At 53.5% G+C, this 25691-nt stretch overlaps 1 protein-coding gene across 5 annotated transcripts in view; it reads left to right on the top strand.

The window, feature by feature from the left end:
• LOC111156717 (bone morphogenetic protein 1) overlaps positions 1-25691 on the top strand; it is a 42083-nt gene that overhangs the window by 7948 nt on the left and 8444 nt on the right. For 2 of the 5 annotated variants that reach the window (XM_022517765.1, XM_022517772.1), the window contains exons 3-16: positions 1685-1849; positions 2028-2145; positions 2455-2633; positions 3395-3500; positions 4952-5076; positions 5637-5752; positions 13474-13576; positions 15160-15276; positions 15525-15670; positions 15757-15952; positions 19796-19921; positions 20689-20849; positions 21229-21409; positions 25424-25549. In XM_022517765.1, the coding sequence (XP_022373473.1) occupies positions 1685-1849; positions 2028-2145; positions 2455-2633; positions 3395-3500; positions 4952-5076; positions 5637-5752; positions 13474-13576; positions 15160-15276; positions 15525-15670; positions 15757-15952; positions 19796-19921; positions 20689-20849; positions 21229-21409; positions 25424-25549 (1965 nt within the window). Of the gene's footprint in view, positions 1-1675; positions 1850-2027; positions 2146-2417; positions 2634-3394; positions 3501-4951; positions 5077-5636; positions 5753-13473; positions 13577-15159; positions 15277-15524; positions 15671-15756; positions 15953-19795; positions 19922-20688; positions 20850-21228; positions 21410-24737; positions 25550-25691 lie in introns of those variants that run through there. The other 3 variants (XM_022517780.1, XM_022517797.1, XM_022517789.1) reach the window with 3 other exon arrangements.

Here is a 25691-nt window from a genome sequence, read left to right as displayed (position 1 = left end):
TTTCAATAGTTGTTTTTGTTTTTTTTTTTTAATATGTCTATCTTCCCTGCTGGACTCAAAGCTTTTCAAGGTCAGGGACGAGTCCTTTTCACCCTTGAGTGTGGCCCAAGCAGCTAGCAACCCATGTGGCCCTTGGGAATGGGTGAGAGAAGAGGAGGAGTCAGGGCATGGGCTGCTTCCATTCTGTCCAGCCTTGTCACTGCTCTGGAACGTGGTGCTGCCTCCAGGGAGCTCTCCACCTGCCAGAGATGGGGATTCTCACTTGGAGCCCATTCAGCTTACACTCTGCGGGGCTCAGGCAGTTGCCCTCTCCCCATGAGGGAGGATTGTGGCATGGGCAGCTGTACAGAGCTGGCCCTGGAGGGTGACATGGTGGCTTGATAACTGGAAAGGCTTCCTGGGCCTGAGAGAGGACCGGCAGACAGTACAGGCAGAAGGGAGGGGTTGGAGTGCCAGGGCCCATCACGAACCCACCAGGTGACTTTGGGCAAATCTTTGGCCTCAGTTTTCTCATCTGTCCAGTATACATAGTGACACTTGCCCAGTGCACCCCAGAAAGCTACTATGTCACAGGAGAACGTGCATTTGGGAACACTTAAAGACATCAAGTTCCGTATGCTCCACAAGGAGGAAGTCTTATTAGGTGAGAAGGAAGCATTTCCTAGTCCCAAGCCCCCTGCAGTTCCTAGGAAATTAGTACACCATGGTTTTCCTTTTCAGTTATGCTCAATCCTCGCTCTCCATGGTAGTTATGAATAGAGCTATTGGACAACCTTGCTCCATAAAGTCTCTGTGAACACTGAATTCGCGACCCTAAGCCATTCATCACTCCTAGGAGAAACACAGTGTTCGCTTCCTGCCAGCCTCTTGTCATATGATTTTCATCAACTGATCGGTTTGTAACGCCGTCTTATGTGTACGTGTGTTTCTGTTTAAAGACCCCTGATTTACGGGGGCCTGGGTGGCTCAGTTGGTAAAGCGACTGCCTTCGGCTCGGGTCATGATCTTGGAGTCCTGGGACTGAATCCCACATTGGGCTCCCTGCTCAGCAGGGAGTCTGTTTCTCCCGCTGACCTCTCTCCTCTCATGCTTTCTCTCTCTCATTCTCTCTCTCTCTCTCTCAAATAAATAAATAAAATCTTAAAAAAAAAAACAAAAAGACCCCTGGTTTAACACATAGTGAATTCATTAACATGGAGCCATGGCTACAGCCCTCTGACCCATGACCAAATGAAGGTTCTGTAACACACATGTATGTTCTCCATAAAGCGCATGAAATCCTTCTAGCTCTCGGGACACCAGACGGCATGACAGTGCTTCAGCACCATCGGGGTGGACGGAAGTCATTTTAAACAGCGAAGTCACCGACAAAAAGCCCCCAAATGCAAGGAAAAAAAAAAAAGAGTGGCACTAAAAAGACTCTAAAAAGGATACTTATTGACAGCGTCACCTTGTTCCATCTGAGCTGGGTGGGCATGTGGGTGACTCATGCTCTTCTCCCCGGCTCTGCATAGGTCGGCGAATAACCATGAGAAAACGGACGGTATTGATTTGGGGATTACAAATAAGTTTTAGTGAGTGGGCGAATATGGAATCCCCCCAAAATGAGGATAGATTATATAATTTGTCTCCCCTGCCACCCCTTCTTTCACTTGCTACCAACGTCTCTGTCTTCCAACCCCAGGAAATTCCTCTGCCCTCGACTGCCAGAGCACTGGTGGGCAGCTGCAGAGGAGAAGCCGTGGGAGATGGAGGGGCAGGTCCCGGAGCCGGCGGGCGGCCACATCCAGACCAGAGCGAGTGTGGCCAGATGGGGTCATCCCCTTTGTCATTGGGGGAAACTTCACTGGTGAGTGTGATTATGGGGGACGGGGGAGGGAGGAAGCCTGCGTCTGGACCTGACCGTGGGGCAGCTGGTCACGTGTAGGGATAGGAGTGGTACCTTCTGTGTACCTGTCCAACAACAGGCTGACACTCTAATAGTGCGTGGGCCCAGCTGGACCCTGTGATCCCCTTCATCCTGGCAGGTAGCCAGAGGGCAGTCTTCCGGCAAGCCATGAGGCACTGGGAGAAGCATACCTGTGTCACCTTCCTGGAGCGCACTGATGAGGACAGCTACATCGTATTCACCTACAGACCCTGCGGGTGAGCAGGGGCCCCTGGGCGCTGCACCCTCGGCCGTCATCCCAACCTACATTCTGCCCCGGGCACTGCTGCTGCCCCAGCGGGACCTGACACTGCGTCACCTGTCTCCCCCCACCACCCCTGCCCTGGGACATCTCCCCAGGAGCGGCCCTGATGTGGCTATGACCCCTGCACACAGCCTGGGCATCCTGCGCTCAGGCCCCTCCCCCGCGCCTCGCTCCCCCGCCCCCCTGGCAGCCTCGCCCGGCCCCTGAGTGGATGCACTCCCCCAGCTCGGGACCGCCCCCCTGAGCTGGCCCCGCCCTCCAGGTGCTGCTCCTACGTGGGTCGCCGTGGCGGAGGCCCACAGGCCATCTCTATCGGCAAGAACTGTGACAAGTTCGGCATCGTTGTCCACGAACTGGGCCATGTCATCGGCTTCTGGCACGAACACACGAGGCCAGACCGGGACCGCCACGTCTCCATCGTGCGGGAAAACATCCAGCCAGGTAGCGCCTTGACCTTGGTGCCTAGCTGTGTGCCGCAGCAGCCCCGGGGGGCCCCACGCTCCAGGGCCTCTGGTGGGGGTGAGAGCTGCTGCCTGGAGCCATCGCTTTTGGTCAGCTTAGTGGGCAGCCCTTGTCCAGGGCCCAGGTTTGTCCAGACCCCAGCCCTGAGGCTTCTGCTCCCTGCCAGGGGCAGCTCTGACACGGTTGATCAGTTATAGAGCTGCTTGGGGGCTGGGAGAGATCCTGGTCCTGGATGAGAGGCCATCGGGCAAGCCAGAGCCCAGCTGCCCTGGGGTGGCGGGGATTTGGTGGAGGGAATTGGCACATCCCCCATGCCATCTCAGCCTTTCTCTTCACTTTTCCTCAGTCTTCTGCCCTTTGCCTAGTCTCTCCTCTAAGGGTTTTTTCTTTCTTGTTTCTCCAGGCTACCTCCCTCCCCTCCCATCCTGCTTCCTTCCTCCCTCCCAGGCCTCCTCCACTCTTCCCGGCTCACATCTCCCTATGGTTCTAGAAATGAGTGCTTCCTTCCCATACTCCCTGAGCCTTCCCTCCAGCCAGTCCTCGTTGACCCTGCCCCTCTGCTGGACAGACTCTTCTAGAGACCTACCCTTACCCCTAGACTTCCCTTGGCCACTCCCCGGACCCCCAGGTAGGGGGGGCACCTCTCAAATGCAGGGAGAACCCCACCCTGAAAATGTGGCACTGCACCCCACACAGACCCACCCCGCCTACCCCCCACACCTTTTTCCTGGTCTTCGCAGGGCAGGAGTATAACTTCTTGAAGATGGAGCTCCAGGAGGTGGAGTCCCTGGGGGAGACCTATGATTTTGACAGTATCATGCACTATGCCCGGAACACGTTCTCCAGGTGAGAGATGGGGCCTGGCCTCCTCTGGGGCAGCCCAGTCCCGCCCCCTGTAGGCCATTCTCTTTGGGCCTCTCATTTTGCACTAGGCTGCCCGACTGGGCAAGGACAAGCATGGACTTCCTGGTGGCTGCAGCCCCCAAGCAGAGGACCCGTGGGAGCTACCTGCCCTGCTGTCCTCTTCCATGCTGGGTCCATGGCCCTGCCGGGACTCACAAAGCCTAGTACCATGTAACTGAGAGCACCTGGCCCAGCAGGCTGAAAATCCAGCCACTCTACTGGCCGCCTAGATAAATGCCGTCGCCCCAGAGCTGTATCAGCCCAAGGGAGCTGAGCTTTTCCCTCATCTTTCAGCCCAAAGAGGCATATTTTTCTCACTGGGGTCATCCTTTCTAATCAGTCTGCCTTTTTGTAACTGGCTAATTTGTACAAAGGCTTCCTCCTGCCCTGCACTAGCCTCTCTCTCCTGCTCACAAGTGCATGCATACTTACTCCTTTTCCTGGGCCCACATTCCCAGAAATCACAGCCAGAACCCCCTGAGGTAGTGGCCCAGCCTCTGGCCCCCACAGCTTCTCCTTAGCAAAGTGTGGGAAAAGGCCCCTCCCGCCTCCTCCTCAGGCTCCCCTTCCCGGCCTGGCCTTTCCCATGCCTGGCTCTTTCCTCATCCTCTGTCTGCTCTCCTGTTCTGTCCCAGCCCCTCCTCAGTCTCCCTGCCTCCAGACCTGAGGGAACAGAGACAGGAGGAAGGGTGGTGAGGTCATCCGCCACCCCCACGATGGCCACAGACCTCCCCTGGACATTTCCCACCACATCCCACCCTCCCCCCTGCCGAGTTCCACCCAACTGGGTGTGAGTCAGGGACCCTGGGGAGGTGGAGGGCCGCCTGCTTCCTTCGCCCTGCTCCTCCCAGATAGCAACACCCAGGACTTAGCAGGCAGGAATTCAGGGGGGACAGGAGGCACTGATGGATTAGGAGTCATGGGGCTTTCCCCAGGGTCTGGTCTGGCCAGGGCGGAACTTGTCAAGAGCAGCCTGTAGCAGCAGGATGAGTGCGGGCCCTGGCAGTCCCAAGAGAGGGTTAGCACGAGGGGCTACGGAGCAAGGACTGGGAGAGGCTGGCCACATGATCAGCCGGGGTCCGTAGATCTCCTGATGCTGGACACTGCACCCAGACTGAGCCAGAGCACCAACAGGTCCCCAAGGCATGTGGAACCTGCGTCCCTGAACTCCCAGAGTATTCCTGGGGCTCCCCCAGGCTCCAGCCGTGTGGCTGCCACGGAGCAGGGTGGCTGCTGGTCAGTGGGCAGCATAATGACAGGGTGAGATATTTCCACCCGTCCCTGACCCTACGGAGGAATGTCTGGGCTCTGGCAGGGTCGTGACCTGGGTGCACACAGGCACGTCACCCGTCCTTCCATCAGACTCTCACCCAGGTCGGGCTTTTCCTCCTCAGGGGCATCTTCCTGGACACCATTGTTCCCAAGTACGAGGTCAATGGGGTGAAACCTCCCATCGGCCAAAGGACCCGGCTCAGCAAGGGGGACATCGCCCAGGCCCGCAAGCTCTACAAGTGCCCAGGTCGGGGCGGGGAGGGACGGGCCAGGGAGGGGTGGAGGACAGAGCCCCGAGGCAGCCAGTGGCCAGGGCCTGGGTCTGAGGAGGCTAAAGCCATAAGTCTTAGGGAAGGCCAGAGGCTGCCTGGTGTTGGGGGTGGGAACACCCAGGCAGGGGCACTGTTCAAGATAAGGAACCAAACAGGGGCTGGGATTGGGTGGTGCCCCACCTTCTGGGGCTCTGGGAGAATAGGGCAGTCGGAGCAGTAAAGAGGGCTAGCAGCGCAATTCTCAGGAGTAGGGTAGAGCGAGGCCCACCAAAGGAACTGGACCTTTACTCTGGAAACCCTGTTGCCTTGACAACAGGGCATCCTGCAGCACTAGGCTGAAGAGGTCAGACCTGTGAGCTTATATGTGAGGAGCAGGGAGTGGATCTTAAAGGGACAGGACCACCCCGGACTTCCTCCCCTTCTCAGACATTCTTCTCCCCGTCAAAGGATGCCAGAGTTCAGGGTGGGAAGCCAGAAGGCTGGGGGGGATTGCGCATCTGCAGCCAGCAGTTCAGTCATTTCCTTTCCTTGACAGCCTGCGGAGAGACCCTACAAGACAGCACAGGCAACTTCTCCTCCCCCGAGTACCCCAATGGCTACTCCGCCCACATGCACTGCGTATGGCGTATCTCAGTCACACCCGGGGAGAAGGTAACCGAGCGTCTCCTCCTCTGCCAGGACCCCAGAGTAGGAGAGCATAGTCCATTGTGGCTGTGAATGACCTACCTGGGAGACGTAGACCCATTCACCCCATAAAAAAAGGAGCACTGCCTCGAGGAGGGGCTTCTAGCCATCCTTGTAAGGGATGGCTGGATCACAGAGAGCCCTTGCTACACAAGAGGCACTTTTCTGAGGGCTTCTCAGGCTCACCCACAGGGTTTTCACGTGGAATCTGGACCCTTCACCCACCCCTGCACTTCCCATGTCCTTCCATGCATTTTGACTGTTTCCAAAAGTCAGCGTTAAGACTTTATTTCCCTTGATTGGAACATGGCACTTAATGTACTTGTACAGTATGGAGCCCAGCTAGATTTCGTTCCTGGTCCTGTTGTCCAGTCCAGCAGCTCTCAGGACCATGTGGAATCCTCCGTTCAGCAGGTAGCTGTCCCTCGTACTCTGTCCCGAATTGTCGATGAGCATGTCTTCTGGGTCTTTGGAACCTGGTCTTTGACCGAAACACTGAACATGGCACGAATCAACACAGATCCAAGATCCTTTTCTGAGCTGACATGGTTCATTGGCAGACTTTGGGCAGAGTTATTCCATTGGCTATGACACCCCTTAATATCACTACCAACCAGCCATGAGTCACTGCCTTGTTGACTGGGAAGTGAGCTTCTCAGACCATGCTTTTGTCATCTTCATATTCCTGGTACAGGAAGTAGTTGCTGAACACTGACTAGGTAGACAGACTGCCTTACCAAATCAAATCTACCGGTAGTAGATGGTAAAACGCCTTTTCAAATGGAAGTGACATTTGTCTGATACTTTGTTTCAAGTGAACCTGAACTGGTTCCTAGGATTCAAGTGTCTCCTTTCTAAATGGTGGCAGACTGTCTGTTTAACTGGGGATTGACATTCAACTCAGTGGTTTGCAATTCCTAAAATTCACTCCAAACCCTCCTTCTAACACAGGCACGCATGCGTGCGCACACACACCCCCCCTTTTGAAAATTGGCAAAGCTTTTGTTCTGAGCTCTCAAGATTACAGACACTGATCACATCTGTAAGTTATTTGAGTGTCCTCTGATGTCATTTTTGAGCCTAGAGGCAAAAGCCAGTTTAAAGAGGTGCTCCCCGACTCTCCTCCAATATGAATCGGTTTCCATTTCCTTTCCAAACTGTGCTTATTTTATTTTTCGCAATTGAAAGATCATTCTCATTTGTGCTAGACTTCTGTTGAGAGTTGAGTAATTCCATCACCTCTCTCAGTTAAAATTCTGTCACCCACCTTGAAAAGTCAACCCATCCCCTCCTTGTTATTATTATTTTTTTTTTAAATTCTGAATTGAACTTAAAATATTGCTGTCCTTTTTGCTGCCTCGTTCGGAGCATGCCCTGGCTTCCTTGATCCTTCTGCCAGAGGTCTCCACTGCTGCAGCCTTTGGAGATCTCACAGCGGATAACAATAAAAACAACTAACGGTTATTGACCGCATGATGGGCCAGGCATGTGTTAAATTCTTTATGTGTTATGTCTTGTAATTAACACAGTGACATTCTCGGCTGGTGCTCATGTCATTCCCGTTTTGCATATGAGAGAACAGACTTGGGAAAATCAAGGAGCTGGCCCAAGAAACTGGATTACGACACAAAAATCCATGATTACAGTAGTGGGTATTCTAAAGCCTTGCCCCGTATCAACAATTGCTAAAGTGTTCTTCCCCAGACCCTTGTGCACACTGCTCGCCCAGCACAGGGGGACGGAAAGAGGCACGAGGTAGGCCCGGCTCCGGGAACATAGAGTAGGGTAGAATATTGCCGTCTTTCCTGTTCAGAAGATTTGCTCAGTCAGTAAGGATATGACAACTTGGTCAGGATCCGTCTCCTTCCCTGCGGTTCTGAGCTGGCATGGGCTGGTCCAAGTCTCCAGTAGACACATGGCTGGGCCGCAGAAGCCTCTCTGTGCCTGGAGCCTCTTCCCTCTACAACTCCCCAGAGACTCTCCAGCCCTTTTCAGAGGGCTGCCTGGGGCTCCAGGGAGAGAAGAAGGCTACAGAGAAAAATTCCAGATTCATCAGTGTGTGGTTGCAGAGAGAGCAAAAGTAAAACTCGCTCCCAGTCCTGGATGCAGTTGTAGAGTCGTAAGTGAGCCAGAGATGGACCCCCGGGGGACAGGTGCCCTTGAAGGGCTCTCGGAGGCTGGGGAGCTAGGGAGGATGGCATCGTGATGCCACAGCTGCCATTCCTCGCTGTGCGTCCACTATGTGCCAGGCAGAGTAGTAGGCATCTCGTGTGCATGACCTCGTTATTCCTCTCATCTGTTTCGTGACGCAGGGGCTGTCATCTCTCAGGTATGGACGAGGGAGTCAGAACTCTGCCCAGATTTACACAGGCAGTCGTGGTGGAACCAGCCTTCAGTTCCAGGACTGCCCGACTCCAAAGTCTATGCTCTTTCAACAGTCACTCTGGGATAAACCCGCCGCTGTTCAGGGGTGGACTTTGATGTCTCTCCTGGGCTGAGAGGTTGTTTTCACTCGCTCTCCACTTCTCTGCTTATTGCCAAAAGTACGCGTGATATGTGCATTTTATCTTATATGGTTATGCAAGTCAGGGATATGTCAGTCAGAGAAGAAAGAGCCCGGTTGGAAGCCTTCTTTTAGAACCCCCAAGTGTCCACACTGTGCGTCATTAGCAGCTGCTCCAAAGAGGACTGACAGTGTCTCTCAAACCACGAACCCAGCTCCTTCTGAGCGGGAAAGTGGTTTTAGGAGATCACGATCTACTGTCGCAAAGAAGCCGAGAAGATAAGAACTGAAAATGTCTTTTGGATTTGGCAGTAGTGTCCACCCCCATTCCCATCCCTGCCTTGTGATAACCTTCCCGTTCTTCAAGTTCCCACTCAGATCCCGCCTCCTCTGTCATGTCTTCTCTGAACCCCACCTCCCATCCCCCAGCTGGGAGAGGGGAGCCCTCCCTCCTCTGGCAAGGCCCGTGCGGGACCCTCCCCTGAGCTCCTGCTTCCCCGTGCTGAAGGGCGTGGGGCTCTGAAGGCGAAGGCCAAGCTGACCCTCATTCTTGGCGCAACTGTTCGGCCAAATCGAGCGGCGGGCCTGGGGAGGCCACATGGAGTGGTGGTTCAGGGTGTGAGTTGAAGAGCCAGAGTTGAAGAGTGTCTGGGTCTGACTCCGGTCTGCTGTGCTGTTTACTGGATATATGATCTCGGGGAAGTTGCTTAACCACTCTGGGCTTTGTTTCCCCATTTGTAACGTGGGCCTGGTGGTAGTGCCTCCATCAGGGGGCTGATGATACAAAGATTAAACAAGTTCATGTACGTGAAGTGCTTAGAGCAGCACCTAGCACGTGGTGGGGGTTCAATCGAGGCTAGCTGTTATTATCATTCTGTTAACGGAGAAATCCCTGGTCAACCTCCCCAGGTTCCACATCCCCCATCTGCCTCCCTCTACTTCCAGTTTCTGGAATGAACCCATTTCAAAGTTCAAAATCTTAGGCAAACTCAGCTCCAGTAGTGAAATTAACTTTTTTTGAGTGACGTACACTGTAGTATATATGTGTGGCCTGTATGTACATTGTATGTGTGACTCTTACATGCGTCAGTGTTACAAACCTTACGTATATTAGCTCCCTGAGTCCTGTGAGGTAGATCTATGACCATTGCCATCCTACAAAGAAGGGAATGGAGGCCCAGAGGTGTGAAATGATGGACCTCAGCGGTCCAGCAAGGCAGACAGAAGCCAGGCCGTGGGTCCCCAGGAGTCGACATATTGTCCCAGTTGCTCCCTGACGGCAGCCCACAAACGTGATGCGTACCTCCCATGTGCAGGGTGCACTTGGAGACCCCGCACACTTTATCTCATTTAATCCCCCAGCTCCTCAGGCTCGCCTCCACGTTTTAGACAAAGACACCGAGTTACAAAGAAATCAGGCCACGGGCCCAGAGTCACCAGCCAGGAAGTGGTGGAGCAGGCCAGGTTTTCTTTGGCCAAGGGCAGTGCCCCTGCCACCAGAACACAGCTGTTTCCACATGACAGAAGCTGTTACGACACTTAATTAGACAGCTCTGGTCTCAATATAGCCATGGCCGTGCCTCCCTGGAGGGTGACCCTAACCGCCAGCACAGGTCTCTTCCTCCTGAGTGAGGCGACCGCGGGTTCCTCCTGCCCCGTGGGAGGTCTCGGGTGGGCCCTTTGGGACAGTGCTGGCTGGGCGTGGTCTCCTCTGAGGCTGTGAATTTATCCGCCCCGAACAGAGCCAGAGTTGTTCCCGAGGATGACGGGAAAGTTGCTGCTGTTCTTAGCCCAGCTGCTGACCAAATTGATTGGCAGACCCGGGGAGGCCACATGGAATCATGGTGAGGGGTGTAAGCTAAAGAGCCAGAGCTCTCTCCCTGGGCCCTCTGCTTTCCTTCTTCCATCCAGCAACTTCTTAAAAGAGAGTTTTGTTATTTGTCAGATAGAAGGATGATGTATCCGTGCTGTAAGAATTTTGAAAAATAGAAGAATTCCTAAGGTAAAAAGTGGATATTCTCCCCTGGATTCTCCTTCAAATCCCACTCTTCAGAGGCAACTAGGCATGAGTAACACTTGCTAGGTCCTTGCAGACCCTTTTGAGTACGTTTGTGTGCATGTGTGTATGGATATATGGTCTCAGGTACCTTCTTTTCACTCAACAGTTAATTGTGGTCAGGGTTCCGTGTCCACAAATCAACTTCTACCTCAGGCATGTTCATGGCCGCTTCGCATGCTGTCATCCCCATTTCTCTTCACTGCTCGGCCATCCCCTGTAGGTCTTCACTGTTGGATGTTTCATTTTAGCTTTTTATAAGTTTCTAGTATTAACTAAAATCACTACAGTAAATATCTCAAGATTTAGATCTTTATGCACTGGGGCAAACGTATCTGTAAAATAGATTCCTAAAAGCAAAATTCTATTCAAGAAGTATTTATGAAGCAACTCCTACATGCCATGAACCAAAGATTCTGTAGTGAATTAAAATTCTTGGCCTTGAAGGGTTTACGGTTTGGCAGGGTTGGGGGACAGGCAAGCAAATAAAAAGTAAACGCAGTAAGTTAGATGGTGATCGATGTCATGAAGAAAAGCAGCAGTAGGAGATAAAGGAGCGAAGTGGGGATTACTATTGCATGTGGGAAGGCCTCATTCACATCAGGTGAGTTGGAGGAGAAATGGACAGGAAATGAGGGAACACTTTGGGCAGATAGCTGGGAAGAGCTTCTAGGCAGCAAATGCAAAGGCCCTGAGGCAGGAGCAGGCTTGGTATGTTTGAGGACCAGCAAGGCCAATGTGGCCACAGCCAAGTAAGCAAGGAGGGTATTGTGGGGAGAGATAGCAGGGTGTTAGACCACAGATGGCCTTAGAGGACATGGAGAAGACTTTGGATTTTACTCTGAATAACATGCATTAAAGGATTTTGAGCAGTGGGGAGATAAGATCCGGTTTCATCATGAAAGGCCTGCTGTGGTGAGAGGTAGTATCAAGAGTAGGGACTACTGAACTAATCTTGGAAAAAGTTGATGGCAGGGCCAGGACCGCGAGTCAAGAAGGGGAACGGGTGGTTTGAGGAGAGAAGGGGAGGCTGTAAAAGGTGGGCCTGGCAGCTCGAAGGGCCAGTCAGTCTCACATTTCAAGGGAGACAGTCAATGTGCTTGTATTTCCTCTAGCCACTACATTTGACCATCTGGGAAGAGGCACAGAATAGGTAGAAGTTGGATTTAATCAGGGATTTTCAGGAAGAGGAGAAAGTTGAGGTCCTTTGCAAGGAGGTAATGATAAAGTTAGACCATGGATTTGCCGGTCTTTGCCACTTCCTCTGTGTCCTATTTCAGGCATTTTCTAGAAAGATAAAATGTTGGGCACACTGTCTCCAGAGCAAGAGCCAGATTTTCAACATCAGTTTTTTCAAAATATGAGGACTTCTATCTGGATAATAACAATAGCTCTCATGATGACTGGTAACAATCATCGAGAGTAATATAGGCACTTTTCCAGACCTGGGCTTGTTTGGTTACATCCCAGAGAACCACAATTAAGAAAAACTTCCCCAAACACAAACACATTTCAGCCCATGTTACAAATCAAAAGAAGAGAAGTAGGATGGGTGTGGGTCCCAAGCTAGGCAAGGAGAGATGTGAGTACGTGAAGGTAGAAGGCAGGAAAACCCCATAGGCTCTGGCTGACGGTCCTGGTGAATTGGAAGGGTTGCTGGACTCCGTAGAGAGCAGTGAGTGAGGACAGATGGGGGCACATGGCCGGACGGTAGGCTCCTCGAAGCTGAGCTTCTGTGGGAGGAGGCACAGTTATTGGTGAGAACAAGGTCTAGGGCATGATGTGCCATGTGTGAAGAAGAGGTGGGGAGAGGAGGTCATGGCGGAGAGGCCAGGAAATGGGAAGCATCATCTAGGTGGATGTGGAAATCACCGAACATTCTGAAGGGGTCCGTGTCAGGGAGTGACAGCGAGCCAGAGCTCTTCCCTGAACCTTGACCATCACAGCTTTGATGACAGGCTATGGACCACGGTCGCCAGTGCCTGCTTTGGGATCATTTTCATTCTCGCCTCTGCTCTGCCTGCCTCTAACTCAGCCATGTGCCAAAGGGGAGACAGATCTCCTTATTTTCTTTTCCTCCAGCAGGGAAGCCAGCTAGATCTAACATGTGGGCCCCGGGGGGCACTGGACACATCCCTTAGGTCACAGCGAACCGTTCCCTGGAGTTCCCTGCTTGTTGGACTCTAAAGAAACAAGAGGCTTTGGGGCACATTCTGGAAACTACTAAAGCAATTTCCCTCTGGTCAGTGAGCTTCTCTACCTATTAGTATGTGTACCTGCAGGGGAGAGTTGGACATTACCAAAGTGTCAAACGTCCCTCCAGTGTGATGTGACCAGCTGGAGTTCATGCTCAGGAGGCACTCAGGGCAGTGGCGATGAGCTCCCATGTCAGGGTGACGTGCTCTTTCCTCGGATCATGCTCGGGGCCACTGAGGTCAGAGAGCTTGGGTGATTTACCCAAGGACTCACATCGGGAAATGCAGAGGTGACATCCCAGCTCAGGCCCATGTGTGTGGAGTCTGAGTTTTTTTACTAAGTGAGATTTTCAGATGTATATATCCTTCTGAACCCTAAGCCCCTTGACAGGGACAGACCTGAAACCCGTTCACAGGAAGCATTCGGACCCGGTATTCCCCTCAGCCGCTAGGATGGCCCCCTGCCTGGGAACGTTGTTCAATATATATGTGACCACAGTGACTCAGCCCTTCTTCTCTGCCTCTCCTCTCTGGACCCTTCATTCCCATTTCAGAGTCCCCGATACCCACACACCTCCCACTGAGGCGGCATTCCTCTAAAGGTGCTGGATTCGTGTTACTGAACTTGACCGGGAGGAGAGCTGGGTCAAGGCGGAAGCAATGGCTCCTCTCGAAGGGAATAAGAAAAATGAGACATTTTACTTATTAGATTCCACAAGGCTACATATATTGAGAACCAGGATGTCTGAGAAGGATGCTGGCCGTCATTGGCAGACAACTGGGGAGAGGAGGGACGTTTCTGTGCCCGGAGCTCATTTTCGGGACCTCTCCACTATTCACAGAGGGGAAGGCAGGCCCCCACCATGGGCTGGCAGGCGAGGCTGGTGAGGCGTAGGGAGCTGCGTAACTCTCCTCCTCTTCCCATGTCCCTTAGATCATTCTGAACTTCACGTCCATGGATCTGTATCGCAGCCGCCTGTGCTGGTATGACTATGTGGAGGTCCGGGACGGCTTCTGGAGGAAGGCGCCCCTCCGAGGTAACGCAGGAGCCCACCCCTTCCCCGCCTCCTCTGTGGCTGTGGCAGTGTATGATTTGCAAATATCATCTCCCATTCAGTGAATTGCTTTTTTGTCTTGTTGACAGTTTCCCTCACTATGCAAAAGCTTTCAGTTTGATGTGGCTAATTCCTTCTTAAGAACTACTTAAATCACAGTTTCTTCATCCTCTGCTGAAACCCAAAGCCTGGCCAAGGGTGATCTGGCCACCCTGGTGTGGGAGCCAAGAGTCCTGGCAGAACTAGTGCCTTCTAGCTCTATCACTAAGTCCCTTTCCCAATCTGGACCTCAGAGTCCTCGGTACGGGCTTCTGGGCCTCCTGCCGGGGTAAAGCTTAGTGTGTGGGTCGCGGGAGTCATACAAGTGGACACAGGGAGAGAGACAGGCACAACTCCCCAGCTCCAGGCTCTCCTCCTCATCTGGGCACTTTCAGAGGCTCCATTTTCTCTCTCTGCAAGGTCTGGCTTAAGGGTGCCCACAGGGTAGCCTGGCACACTGTGGGGGCTCCCCACCTGGAATAGTGGCCCCCACTTGCTTGCACAGGATACTTTGTCCCTTGTTGGTGAGGGGAGTGGTGAGTAAGCAGGGGGTGAGTATTCAGAAGCACGGGACAGAAGATGCTTTAATGGCATGGAGTTAGGGCTAAGAGAGGCTTTTCCTTCAAGCCTGAGGAGCTGTGTGAATTCTCCTCCAATCTGGACATACTCCTAAGTTGCCCAGGACTGCCCATTAGCGTTAGAACCTTTGTTCCACAGCCCGGCCTGAAGCAGGCTGATGAATCATCGCTATCCATCTCTTTATGATATTCGAATACTTCTTATTAGTCACCCAAAGCAGCTGTCATTACAACACTTCCTCCTGCAGATGTGGAAAGGTTTCCAAGATTCCACTTACTTTCTCGTAACTTGCATTCCTAGGTCAGCACCCTCTGTCCCCTGCCGAAGGTTGGGCAACACCCAATCTTATTTGGAACACGCAGGTCATCCCTCGTTGATTCTTGACTACCAAGAATTCCACAAATGGCCAGCCCCGTCTGCTGACACGGATTCTTGTCAGGGTTTATTTCAAAGGGGACATTTTCTGACCCAGTCCCTGGATTCTAGGATTTCCTTGGGGTCCTCTGACATCTCTTGCATTTGGTCAGATGAAAACATTAGTAATGTCCAAAGAAAACTGTGTTCATTCTTGGTGATTACTTGTTTGCATGGAGATCAAATGAGAACAGTAATGGCGGTAAATGTTCCTTTAAAAAAAGTAAATAAAACACAGATACAGCTAGTTATCGTGAGGAGCCCCTTTCCTCCCTGAACTCATATTCCATCCCACAGGTGCACAGAACCCTCTAGAAGTCTAGTACTCTCTGGCTCTTCAAGGCCATGCTAGGTCCATGCTAGGCCCTGGACCAGACTCAGACCAGCTGCAGGGTCTTGGGAATTCGTGCCAAGTGCAGAGCAGGGCCAGAGCCCCTGAGCCCCCTGCAGCAGCAGAACTGGCTTCCTGGAGCAGGGAGGTGAGAATGACCTGCTTTAGGCCTCATTGCCCTCTGTCCACACTGTCTGCACAGGCCGCTTCTGTGGGGGCAAACTACCCGAGCCCATTGTCTCCACTGACAGCCGCCTCTGGGTGGAGTTCCGCAGCAGCAGCAACTGGGTCGGGAAGGGCTTCTTTGCCGTCTATGAAGGTACTGAGGAAGAGTGACAGGAGGAGTCAAATATGGGGTCCCCGGGCATCCCAGAACTGCTTGCTCCTGGCACCCCAGGGGCAAGGTTGAGGGCCCATGAGGGAGGAAGCAGAGATCCTGGTGGGATTGGCCAGGCCCCGGGGGCACTGAGAATCGGGGAGGCCTGTGGGAAGGTCTGGAGGAGGGGGAGAGAGGGGCTCTTGAGTTGGGCAGAGCATCCTAACTGACCTCGCTCTGTGTCCCCGAAGCCATCTGTGGGGGAGATGTGAAAAAGGACAATGGCCACATCCAGTCACCCAATTACCCTGACGACTACCGGCCCAGCAAAGTCTGCATCTGGCGGATCCAGGTGTCTGAAGGCTTCCACGTGGGCCTCACCTTCCAGTCCTTCGAGGTAGGTCAGGCACACCTCTTCGTGGGCTTCCAGGTGTTGGGCCTGGCAACCGCCCCTCCCCCTGCTGACCGAGCCCCAACCCTCAGATCGAGCGCCACGACAGCTGTGCCTACGACTACCTGGAGGTGCGTGATGGGCACAGTGAGAGCAGCACCCTCATCGGACGCTACTGTGGCTACGAGAAGCCCGACGACATCAAGAGCACGTCCAGCCGCCTCTGGCTCAAGTTCGTCTCTGACGGATCCATTAACAAAGCCGGTTTTGCTGTCAACTTCTTCAAAGGTGCTCCCTCCCGTTCCCCACGCAGCCCACCCCCCGCGGCGGATCCAGCCCCTTCATTCCTTTTGCTAGTATTTAAAATTGTCTGGTGTTGTGTGGTCAGAAGCCTTCGCGTGAGATCTGTTCTGTGTCCACAGGTCAAAACGTGCTCAACAGCTTGCTCATCTTGCTTGACTGACCCTTTATGTGGGTTGATCAGCAACTCCCATCTTCTCCCTCCCCCAGCCCCTGGCAACATCATTCCGCTCTATCTCTTCGTACTTATTTCTTGGACTTGACTATTTTAGACAGCTCATGTAAGTGGAATCCTGCAGTTCTCTGTCTGCCACTGGCTTCTTTTACTCAACAGAATGTCCTTTAGGGGCGCCTGGGTGGCTCAGTGGGGTAGGCGTCTATCTCTTGATTTTGGCTCGGGTCCTGGGACAAGCCCTGAGTCAATGTGGAGTCTCCTTGAGATTCTCTCTCTCCCCCTCCCTCCGCCCTTTCCCCCACTCGTGCTCTCTCTCTTTCTCTCTCTTTCAAATAATCTTAAAAAAAAGATAATGTCCTTAAGATTCATCCATACTGCATATGGCAGAATTTCCTTCTTTTTTAAAGGCTGAATAGTATTCCACGGTGTGTCCAGAACACATTTTTTAAATTGAAGGATACTATGGTGAGTGCTGTGAAGTGCATAAACCTGGTGATTCACAGACCTGTACCCCTGGGGCTAATAATTTTTAATAAAAAATTAAACATTTTTTAAAAATTAAAAAAAAAGAAATTGAAGGATAATTGACATACCATATCCTATTAGTTTCAAGCATTCAAGCATAGTGATTCAACATTTATGTACATTACAAAATGGTCGCCATAGTGAGTCTAGTTGCCATCTGTCCCCTTACAAAGTCGTTACCATCTTATGGACTCTACCCTACACTGTACCTTACATCCCCCGTCTTCGTTTATTTTATAGCTGGAAAACTGTATGTCTTAATCCCCTTCACCTGTCTTGTTCATCTCTCCAGTCCCTCCCCTCTGGCACCCATCGGTTTGTTCTCTGTGTCTATGAGTCTGTCCCTGTTCTGTGTTGTTTGTTCATTTGTTTTGTTTTTAGGTTGCACGTCTAAGTGGAAACATATGGCATTTGTCTTTCTCTGTCTAGCTTATTTCACCTAGTATGAATTCACTTATTCCATGGTGTCACAAATGGCAAGGTTTCATCCTTCCCATGGCTGAACGATATTCCCCTGAATGACTCTCCCCCATCTTCTTTATCCATTGATCTATCAGTGGACCCTTTGGGTGTTTCCATAGCTTTGCCGTTGTAAATCACGTCGCAGTGGGCAGGGGGGTGCATGTATCTCTTCAAATCGCTGTTTCATCTTCTGTGGATAAATACCCAAAAGTGGAATTGCTGGATCATATGGTATTTCTATTTTTAACTGCTTGAGGAACCTCCATACTGTTTTCCACAGTGGCTGCACCAATTTGCATTCCCACCCACAGTGCAGAAGGGTTCCCGTTTCTCCACTCCTCCACCAACACTTGTTATTCTTATCGTTCTGATACTACCCATTCTGACAGGCGTGAGGTGGTAGAGCTCACTGTGGTCTTGATCTGCATTTCCCTGACGATGAGTGATGTTGAGCATCTTTCCGTGTGTCTCTTGGCCATCTGGATGTCTTCTTTGGAGAAATATCTGTGCAGATCTTCTGACCATTTTTCAATCAACAGTTGTTTTTTTTTAAATATTGGGTTTTATGAGTTCTTTATATATTTTGGATATGAACCACTTATTACATATGACATTGGTAAATATCTTCTCCCATTAAGCTGCCTTCTCATTTTATTGAAGGTTACTTTCACTGTGCAAAAGCCTTCTAGTTTGACATCATCACATTTGTTTATTTTGCTTTCATTGTCCTTACCTGAAGAGACAGAGCCCCCCAAAATATCACTATGACCAGTGTCTGAGAGCTTACTGCCTGTGTTCTCTTCTAGGAGTTTTATGGTTTCAGGACTTACATTTAAGTCTTTACCCCATTTTTAGTCTCTTTCTGTGTATAGTGTAAGAGTCCAGTTGCATTCTTTGGCATGTAGGTGTCCAGTCTGTCTATTTATTAAAGAGACTCTCGGGGGGCGCCTGGGTGGCTCATGGATTAAGCCTCTGCCTTAGGCTCAGGTCATGATCTCAAGGTCCTGGGATCAAGCCCCGCATCGGGCTCTCTGCTCAGCAAGGAGCCTGCCTCCCCCTCTCTCTGACTGACTCTCTGCCTACTTGTGATCTCTCTTTCTCTCAAATAAATAAATAAATAAATAAATCTTTTAAAAAAAAAGAGAGAGAGAGAGAGAGACTCTCGGGGTGCCTGGGTGGCTAAGTTGGTTAGGCATCTACCTTCAGGTCCAGTCATGAGCCCGGGGTCCTGGGATCGAGTCTCACATCAGGTTCCCGGCTCAGCGAGGAGCCTGCTTCTTCCTCTCCCTCTGCCTGCCACTCTCCCTGCTTGTGCTCTCTCTCATTCAGTCTCTCAAATGAATAAACCAAATCTTTAAAAAAAAAAAAAAAAAGAAAGAGAGACTGTCTTTTCCCCATTGTATATTCTTGCCTCCTTTGTCATAGGTTAATTGACCATATAATCATGGGTTGTTGTTTTTTTTCCTGGACACTCTATTCTCTTCCATTGATCTAGTTTTCTATTTTTGTGCCAGTACCATACTGTTTTGATTGATTGATTTTTTTTTTTAGAGTTGATTGATTTGTTTTTGATTATAGCTTTGTAGCATAGTTTGGATTATGGGAGCATGCTACCTCTAGCTTTGTTCTTTCTCAAGATTGCTTTGGCTGTTCAGAATCTTTTGTGGTTCCGAACAGATTTCAGGATCATGTGTTATGCTCTGTGAAAAATGGCATATTGATGGGGATTGCATCAGATCTGTAGATTGCTTTGAGTGGTATGGATGTTGCAACAGTGTTAATTCTTCCCATCCCCTACCACATTTTCTTTATCCTTATCTGTCTGTGGACATTTAGCCTGTTTCTACATCTTGGCTCTTATGATATTGCTGCGGTGACTTCACATGTTCTTTATTCAGCCATTCGACAACAGGCTCTAGGAGGGGTGCATAGACCCTGGTGCCCTGCCCTTGAACTTATGGCCTAACTGGGGAGAAAATGTGAATTCCACTGAAAAACTGCATATCTCATTGAGTAAACGACAAAGTTATGTAAAAGTAGTTGACACATGGTAGGTGCTGAGCTATGAACTGAAATAATAACTCAAGAGTGGCCCTAAAGTCCAGAAGTTTGTGTGGAAGACATGCCAATGAGCCCAGAGGCAGGGAGTGATGTAGAAGCTTGGGGAGGAAGCCAGACAGTGTGGAGATGTCTTTCCGGGTGTCACAGGGGCCGGTAATCCATCTGAACCTCATTTCCTCATCTGTAAAATGGGGATAGTAAGAGCCCCTCCATCACAGCTCATGTCAGGATTAAAGGAGAAAGGAGGAAATAGCACTTACCCAGGGAATGGCACACAAGAGGAACCAGTCCATGGTGGCAGCCACCAGCCCAGCCACTGTGGAAGGCTCTGGGGGGTCCACCTGTCCCCTCGTTAGGTCACTACCTGTTCCTTCAGGGCTCTCAGGAGTAGGATCACCTGGGGACTGGGTGGGTGCTGGGTGGGGCAGGGAGGCCCACAGCCTCAGAGCTCTGAGTGGTCCACAGACTGCTGCCACCCCCTACAATGGGGCTGGAGGTGGTCGCAGGAAGCCTGAGGGAACCCAGACTTGACTCACAAGCAGAGGGCAGGAGAAGAGACTCAGGCCCCAGCCTGGCAGTCATTACCCCCCTTTCCTTCCAACCGGCAGAGGTGGACGAGTGCTCGCGCCCCAACCGTGGGGGCTGTGAGCAGCGGTGTCTCAACACATTGGGCAGCTATAAGTGTAGCTGTGACCCTGGGTACGAGCTAGCTCCGGACAAGCGCCGCTGTGAGGGTGAGTGTCCCCTCCCCCACCCACGCGAAACTGCCCCTATGACCCGAGCCCTCTAGCCAAGATCTCTCCTGCTCTTCGACACTCCCCTCCTCTGCGAAGCTAGAACTCCCTAGCACGTTCTTCACTCCCAGTGAGTGGACAAGGAAGTCCCCCAGAACACACTTACTAAGTGGATGCACTCTGGGTCGTTCTTTTTTTTTTTTTTTTCTTTTTTCTCATTTTTATTGCCTTAAAATGCCGATCTTGACTGGCTGACTGATTTCGTCACCCTCCAGAAGGTCATGATCCCCAGTTTGGAAACCACTGTCCTCAGACACGCACTGATTTTTTTTTTTTTTTTTTTTTTTTTTGGCCGATACCCTGCCTAGGTGAAAGCTGGTGAAAGCACTCCCCGCCAGCTGCCTCCAGCTCCACCTGGTCCTGCCGGGCGGGCTTCTATCTACCCGCCTCACCGGGCTTCCGGTCCCCCGTGCCCACTGCCCAGCCTTCCCTGAGCCCCTCACCGCCCTCCTCCTTCTCAGCAGATGTCCTGGCCATTCTGTTGCTGAGAAGGTAGAAGTGTTCACACACAGCTCCTCAGTTCCTCATACTCTTGAAGATACCCTCCTTACCCTGCCTGCTTCCCTCCTGCTCCTGACAGAAGAGACAGACACGAGCCCCAGGGCTGCAGGGAATCCAAGATCCCCAGCTCCCTCACTTGTCTCTGGCCCCGACCTAGAGTGGGGGCTCCTGGCGGGTGATGGCACCTCTCTTGTCCGCCCCCCCAGCTGCCTGTGGTGGATTTCTCACCAAGCTCAATGGCTCCATCACCAGCCCGGGCTGGCCCAAGGAGTACCCCCCTAACAAAAACTGCATCTGGCAACTGGTGGCCCCCACCCAGTACCGCATCTCCCTGCAGTTCGACTTCTTCGAGACAGAGGGCAATGACGTAAGTGCCCACTGGGCTGAGAAGATGCAGGAAGGTCTGAGGCGTGGGAGCCAGCTTCTGTCCCTATAAAAGAAATACCCAAAGAATGTAGAGGAGGAGGGACTGCTCCCAATTCTAGGAAGCGGGGGAGGCTGGAGGAGGAGGGCTTGAAGGCCAGGGGCACACACGTGGTGGTGTGGAGTGAGGTAAGACTTGGGGCTTGCGTGGAGAGCACGAGAGGATCCAGTGGGGCTGACTTCACACCCTCTTTGAGTTATTAGATTCTGTAAAGTGGGTGACTGAAGACAAAAGGACCCTCAGAACAGGGAGCCTTCCCAGGTAGGGGTGGTCAGGAGAGACTTCCTGGAGGAGGCAGACCTGGAGCTGCACTGCCCTGCAGGTGTGCAAGTACGACTTTGTGGAAGTGCGCAGTGGGCTCACAGCTGACTCCAAGCTACATGGCAAGTTCTGCGGCTCCGAGAAGCCCGAGGTCATCACCTCCCAGTACAACAACATGCGCGTGGAGTTCAAGTCCGACAACACAGTTTCCAAAAAGGGCTTCAAGGCCCACTTCTTCTCAGGTAACCCGGACTCCCCAGCTCTGAGCACCCCCCGCCCCCCGTCCCTGCCACTGTACTCCTGCATTTTCTAGCCCTCCCAGTTGCCAGGTCAGCAGGCTTTGTCCCCTACTCCCCCCACTAGCCCTCCACCACCAGGCCAGCCCCTCCATTCCGGAACCCTATTACTCCCAAATCCTCTGGGATTTGGGGCCAGCCTGAGGATGGGCAAGACATAGGCATGCAGAAATGAAAGGAGAGGGCTTTCCAGGAATCAGGAGCCATCACGCTGAGGCCCCAGAGATGGCAGGCCCTAGGAACAGGGAGTTCATTGTGGCCAGAGAACACGGGGTACATGTAGAGGAGAAAGGTCTTTGACTTGGTCTGTGTGGGGCAGGTGATCTGGGGGCGACCACATCTCTAATCAGAACCTACACATGCCAAAAGGTTCATGCCGGGACCTTCAGAAAAGATGAGGAGCCTCCCTCTCTTCCAGGTCAAAGCCTTCCCACTCGTCCTCAGCCCTCGGGTGGGGGACTCAGATCCAACCGACATACATTTACTAAAAGCTGTCCCACATAAGGCTTGGGATCGGGTCCCTTTGGTGGCTTCATCTTTGGGTGGCCAGAAAGGTAGTCTCTGAGCAAGGCCCTCAGGGGTCCCAAGGGACCCTTCCCCTGCTTTACTCATCTCTCTGTGCTTCATCCTGGGGTGAGGGTGGTGGTCTTTCAGTTGGGCCTGGGACATTGACAGTGTGGGGTGGGGACTCCATGAAATTGAGTAGGGGGAGTGGGAGGCAGAGGGAGTGGCTCGAGCGGCTGGTTTTCTGCGGGAGTGGACCAGGGATCCTGATCCCCAGCAGGCCTGGTGGGCCGGGCATGGGTGGCAGGAAGGCAGGAAGCCCCTGGCCGAGTCCATGCTGCCTTCCTTCTCCCCTCCTTTGCCCAGGGTCCTGCATCCTCGAGCCCCCTACATTGTGGTCCTTCACCCCTGCCTGCCCCCACCTGGATGCCATGCTCTGCCCCTGTGCCCTGGTCCCTGCTTTGGCACTGCCAGCCATCCTGCTCTGCTTACCAGCCCCAGCCCCTGCCCCACTGCTTGCTCAGACCCCTCCCCATGCAACACGAATCCTTTTCTTCCCTGTGCCCACCTGGAAATCCTACAGGGTGCTCACCTGAGGGCTGAGGGGATGTAACACCTACTCAGGGATCGGCTTGGTCCTGGGGAAACCATTACCTGCTTACTCTCGTTTCTTCCTGCCCTTCTGTCGCTCTGGTCTTAGAAGGGGGAGGGGGACCAACACCAGCACATCCGTCAGGCCTAGAGCCCAGGGCTCTCCACCCCCAGGTACTGCCCTACCCTGGCATGACACTGGGCCAGCCACCCCTCAGCCCTGCACGGACACGCGCGCACACACACATACCTGCACACCCGCGCACACATGTGATGCCCTGTGACACAAGAAACCTGCAGAAGACCCGCACTGGTGGGCATCAAGGTTGAGCCCTCAGGGCGTGGGGCATCTGACTCTGGCTTCCCAGGAGGGGGGCTCTTTGGACTTTTGGGACACCCAGCGAGGAGACCCTAAGCCAAGAAGGAGAAGAAAGAGCCTGAAGACCTTCAGTCTGACCCCAGCCACCTTCCGGGGCATTTGGCACTGGAGGGTGAGTGCCCTCTCCTTGTCCGGGCCCGTGTCCACCCCCGCCCCCTGCTCCTGCCCCTCCTGCACCCTGCTCCCCAAGCTCTAAGGGAGGCTGCCACACCCACTCCCACCAGCGTCCAAGCCCCAGCCCAGGACACTGCGGCAGGCCTTCCTTGGGACTCACTTTTCTATCACTTGTCTGTTCAACCACCCATTTACCCACGCAGTCATTCACGGGCAATTATTTCTTCTATCCCTCCTATGTGCCAGGCACCGTACTAGGTAGGCATTTAAGGTACACATATGAGGAAGGCGTGCAGATCAAGACGTTTCTGAGAAATCTTTGCTCAGTTCGTGAGCTGGGAGACCTGAAGCTCCCAGCATAGTCACAGGCAAACCCCCAAAACAAGTCGTAGGATGCTCCTCCCCACCACCTTCCTGCGGGAGGGGTGGGGTGTGCCCCGAAGGCAGCTTCCACAGGACCTTCAGCCGGGGTCCCTGGTGAGGTTCTGAGGCAGAGCTCTGGGAGGGACTTGTGGACTCCACCTCTTGACCCTGAGTTCCCACGGGCCCCCAGGGGTCTGGCCTACATGAGAATGGAGTGCAGAAGCAGGGCTCAGGTCCTCAGCCCCTCTGCTGATGGAGACCAGGAAAAGGGCTCCCTTTGTCAAGGACCCCATTTGAATGGCAGGGGGCATCTTTCTATGTCGCAGTTCCCCTCTGGAATTCTGGGTGTCCATCCAGTCTACACACCTTCCCCGAATGCCTGCCTCTGTGCCAGGCACACAGTCCCCAGGGTGAGCTCAAACAGACTGGAGAATATGTGGGTGCCCGGAACCAGGTGTTTCTCTGTGCGTCAGTGCGCGTGGGTATGTGCGTGGTAGAGCGCGTGTGGGGGTTGACCTGAGCTTGAGAAGCTACGTGTGTGAGAGAACTTGAGACCCCCCCCATCTGCCAAAGAGCCTGTGGTCTCTGCACGTATGTGTCTTTGCACCCATGTGCTGGCCCCTGAGTGCCCGCATCCATACCTGTGCCTCTGTGTCATCGCGCGTGCCTGCCTCCTCACACAGGTGGGGCAGTGAGGAGTGAGGTGGACGGCTGGTGATGTGCGTGCACTGGGTAGCCGTGTCTGCCGGTGTGTCCTGGGCCTCTGTGCGTGCGTCCCCGCGGGTCAGTGTCTCTGCTGCTGTGTAGGGACAACAGCACATCCCTGGGGGCATCCTGCATCTGGCAGCACGTGGGTGTGAGTGTGCACAAGGCAAGCTGCAGGGGCCAGAATGAGATGGCGGGGCTATAGGCCAGGCGCCCCCTTTCTGTGGGCGGCTCCCCTCTAGCGGAGATCTGTCTCTCTCCTCCCCCAATCTGCGGCCCCAACCACTGGGGACCCAAACCACTTGATACTCCTGGATCTGTCCTTCACCAGCTCCCCCTCTCACCTCCTCCACAACGGCCCCAAACCCCTCCAGGCCCTCTTCCTGCCACAGGCTTTCTCCCACTCTGTCCCCTGTCGCTGTGCCCCTTCCCACCTGCTGCTCCTCCTTGAGCTGGCTGCCTGGACATGGCTGTCCCGCATGCATCTCCCACTGCCATCCCGCAACGCCCTGTGACTCCACCTCTGAGGCTGGGCTGCTGTTCACGGCTCGCCCTCCCTGGTCTCTGCCCTCCCCCCCCCCCCCCTGGGCCCCTTTCTCCTTCTCTCTCTCGTTTCAGAAAAGAGGCCAGCTCTGCAGCCCCCTCGGGGACGCCCCCACCAGCTCAAATTCCGAGTGCAGAAAAGAAACCGGACCCCCCAGTGAGGCCTGCCAGGCCTCCCGGACCCTTTGTTACTCAGGAACCTCACCTTGGACGGAATGGGATGGGGGCTTCAGTGCCCGCCCACCCCCCACCTCCACTCGGCCATTCCGGCCTGCCCTCCTTCTGGCCGGACAGAACTGGTGCTCTCCTCTCCCCCTGTCCCCCCTCCCATGGACAGGGGAACTTCCCTGCCCCCACCCCTCCCATTTTGATGGTGTCTGTGACATTTCCTGTTGTGAAGTAAAAGAGGGACCCCTGCGTCCTGCTCCTTTCTCTTGCAGTCTGCTTGTCCGTGTGTCTGTTTTTTCACTTGTCCGTCTGTCCAGTAAGCAGGTAATGGTAGAGGGTGCCCACGTTGGTCAGCTCCAGCCCCCAGCCCTCCGTCCATCCCACTTCTACTTTCTCTCCCCACAGCTGGGCCGCTCTGCTGGCTCTGCTGGAGGCACCGCCTGGGACCCTGCCACCACCACCACCGCCATCGCCACCATGGCCTGGGCACCCCGGGGGGAGGAAGCCCAGCCAGCCTCCCGCTGCCCCTGGGACAACCACCTGGCCCTTGGCCCTGCACAGACCTGGGCCCCGCCTTGTTTGCTCCCCTGCAGACAAGGACGAGTGCTCCAAGGATAACGGTGGCTGCCAGCAAGACTGCGTCAACACGTTCGGCAGCTACGAGTGCCAGTGTCGCAGCGGCTTCGTCCTCCACGACAACAAGCACGACTGCAAGGAAGGTGAGCACTGTTGGGGCAGCCCCACCAGAGCCCCCAGGGCAGGGCCCACCTAGAGCCGCAGGGACTGGAGGCCGGGGCCCAGAAGGCTGGGGGTGCCAAACACCATCTGGCTCCCGTCGACCAAGGACATGAGTGTGGCCTC

This window comes from Enhydra lutris, unplaced genomic scaffold (assembly GCF_002288905.1).
Source record: "Enhydra lutris kenyoni isolate GAN:26980312 unplaced genomic scaffold, ASM228890v2 scaffoldscaffold3, whole genome shotgun sequence".
NCBI lineage: Eukaryota > Metazoa > Chordata > Mammalia > Carnivora > Mustelidae > Enhydra > Enhydra lutris.
Note: the sequence above shows the minus strand (reverse complement) of the source record. Positions and strands in the feature narration are given on the sequence as shown.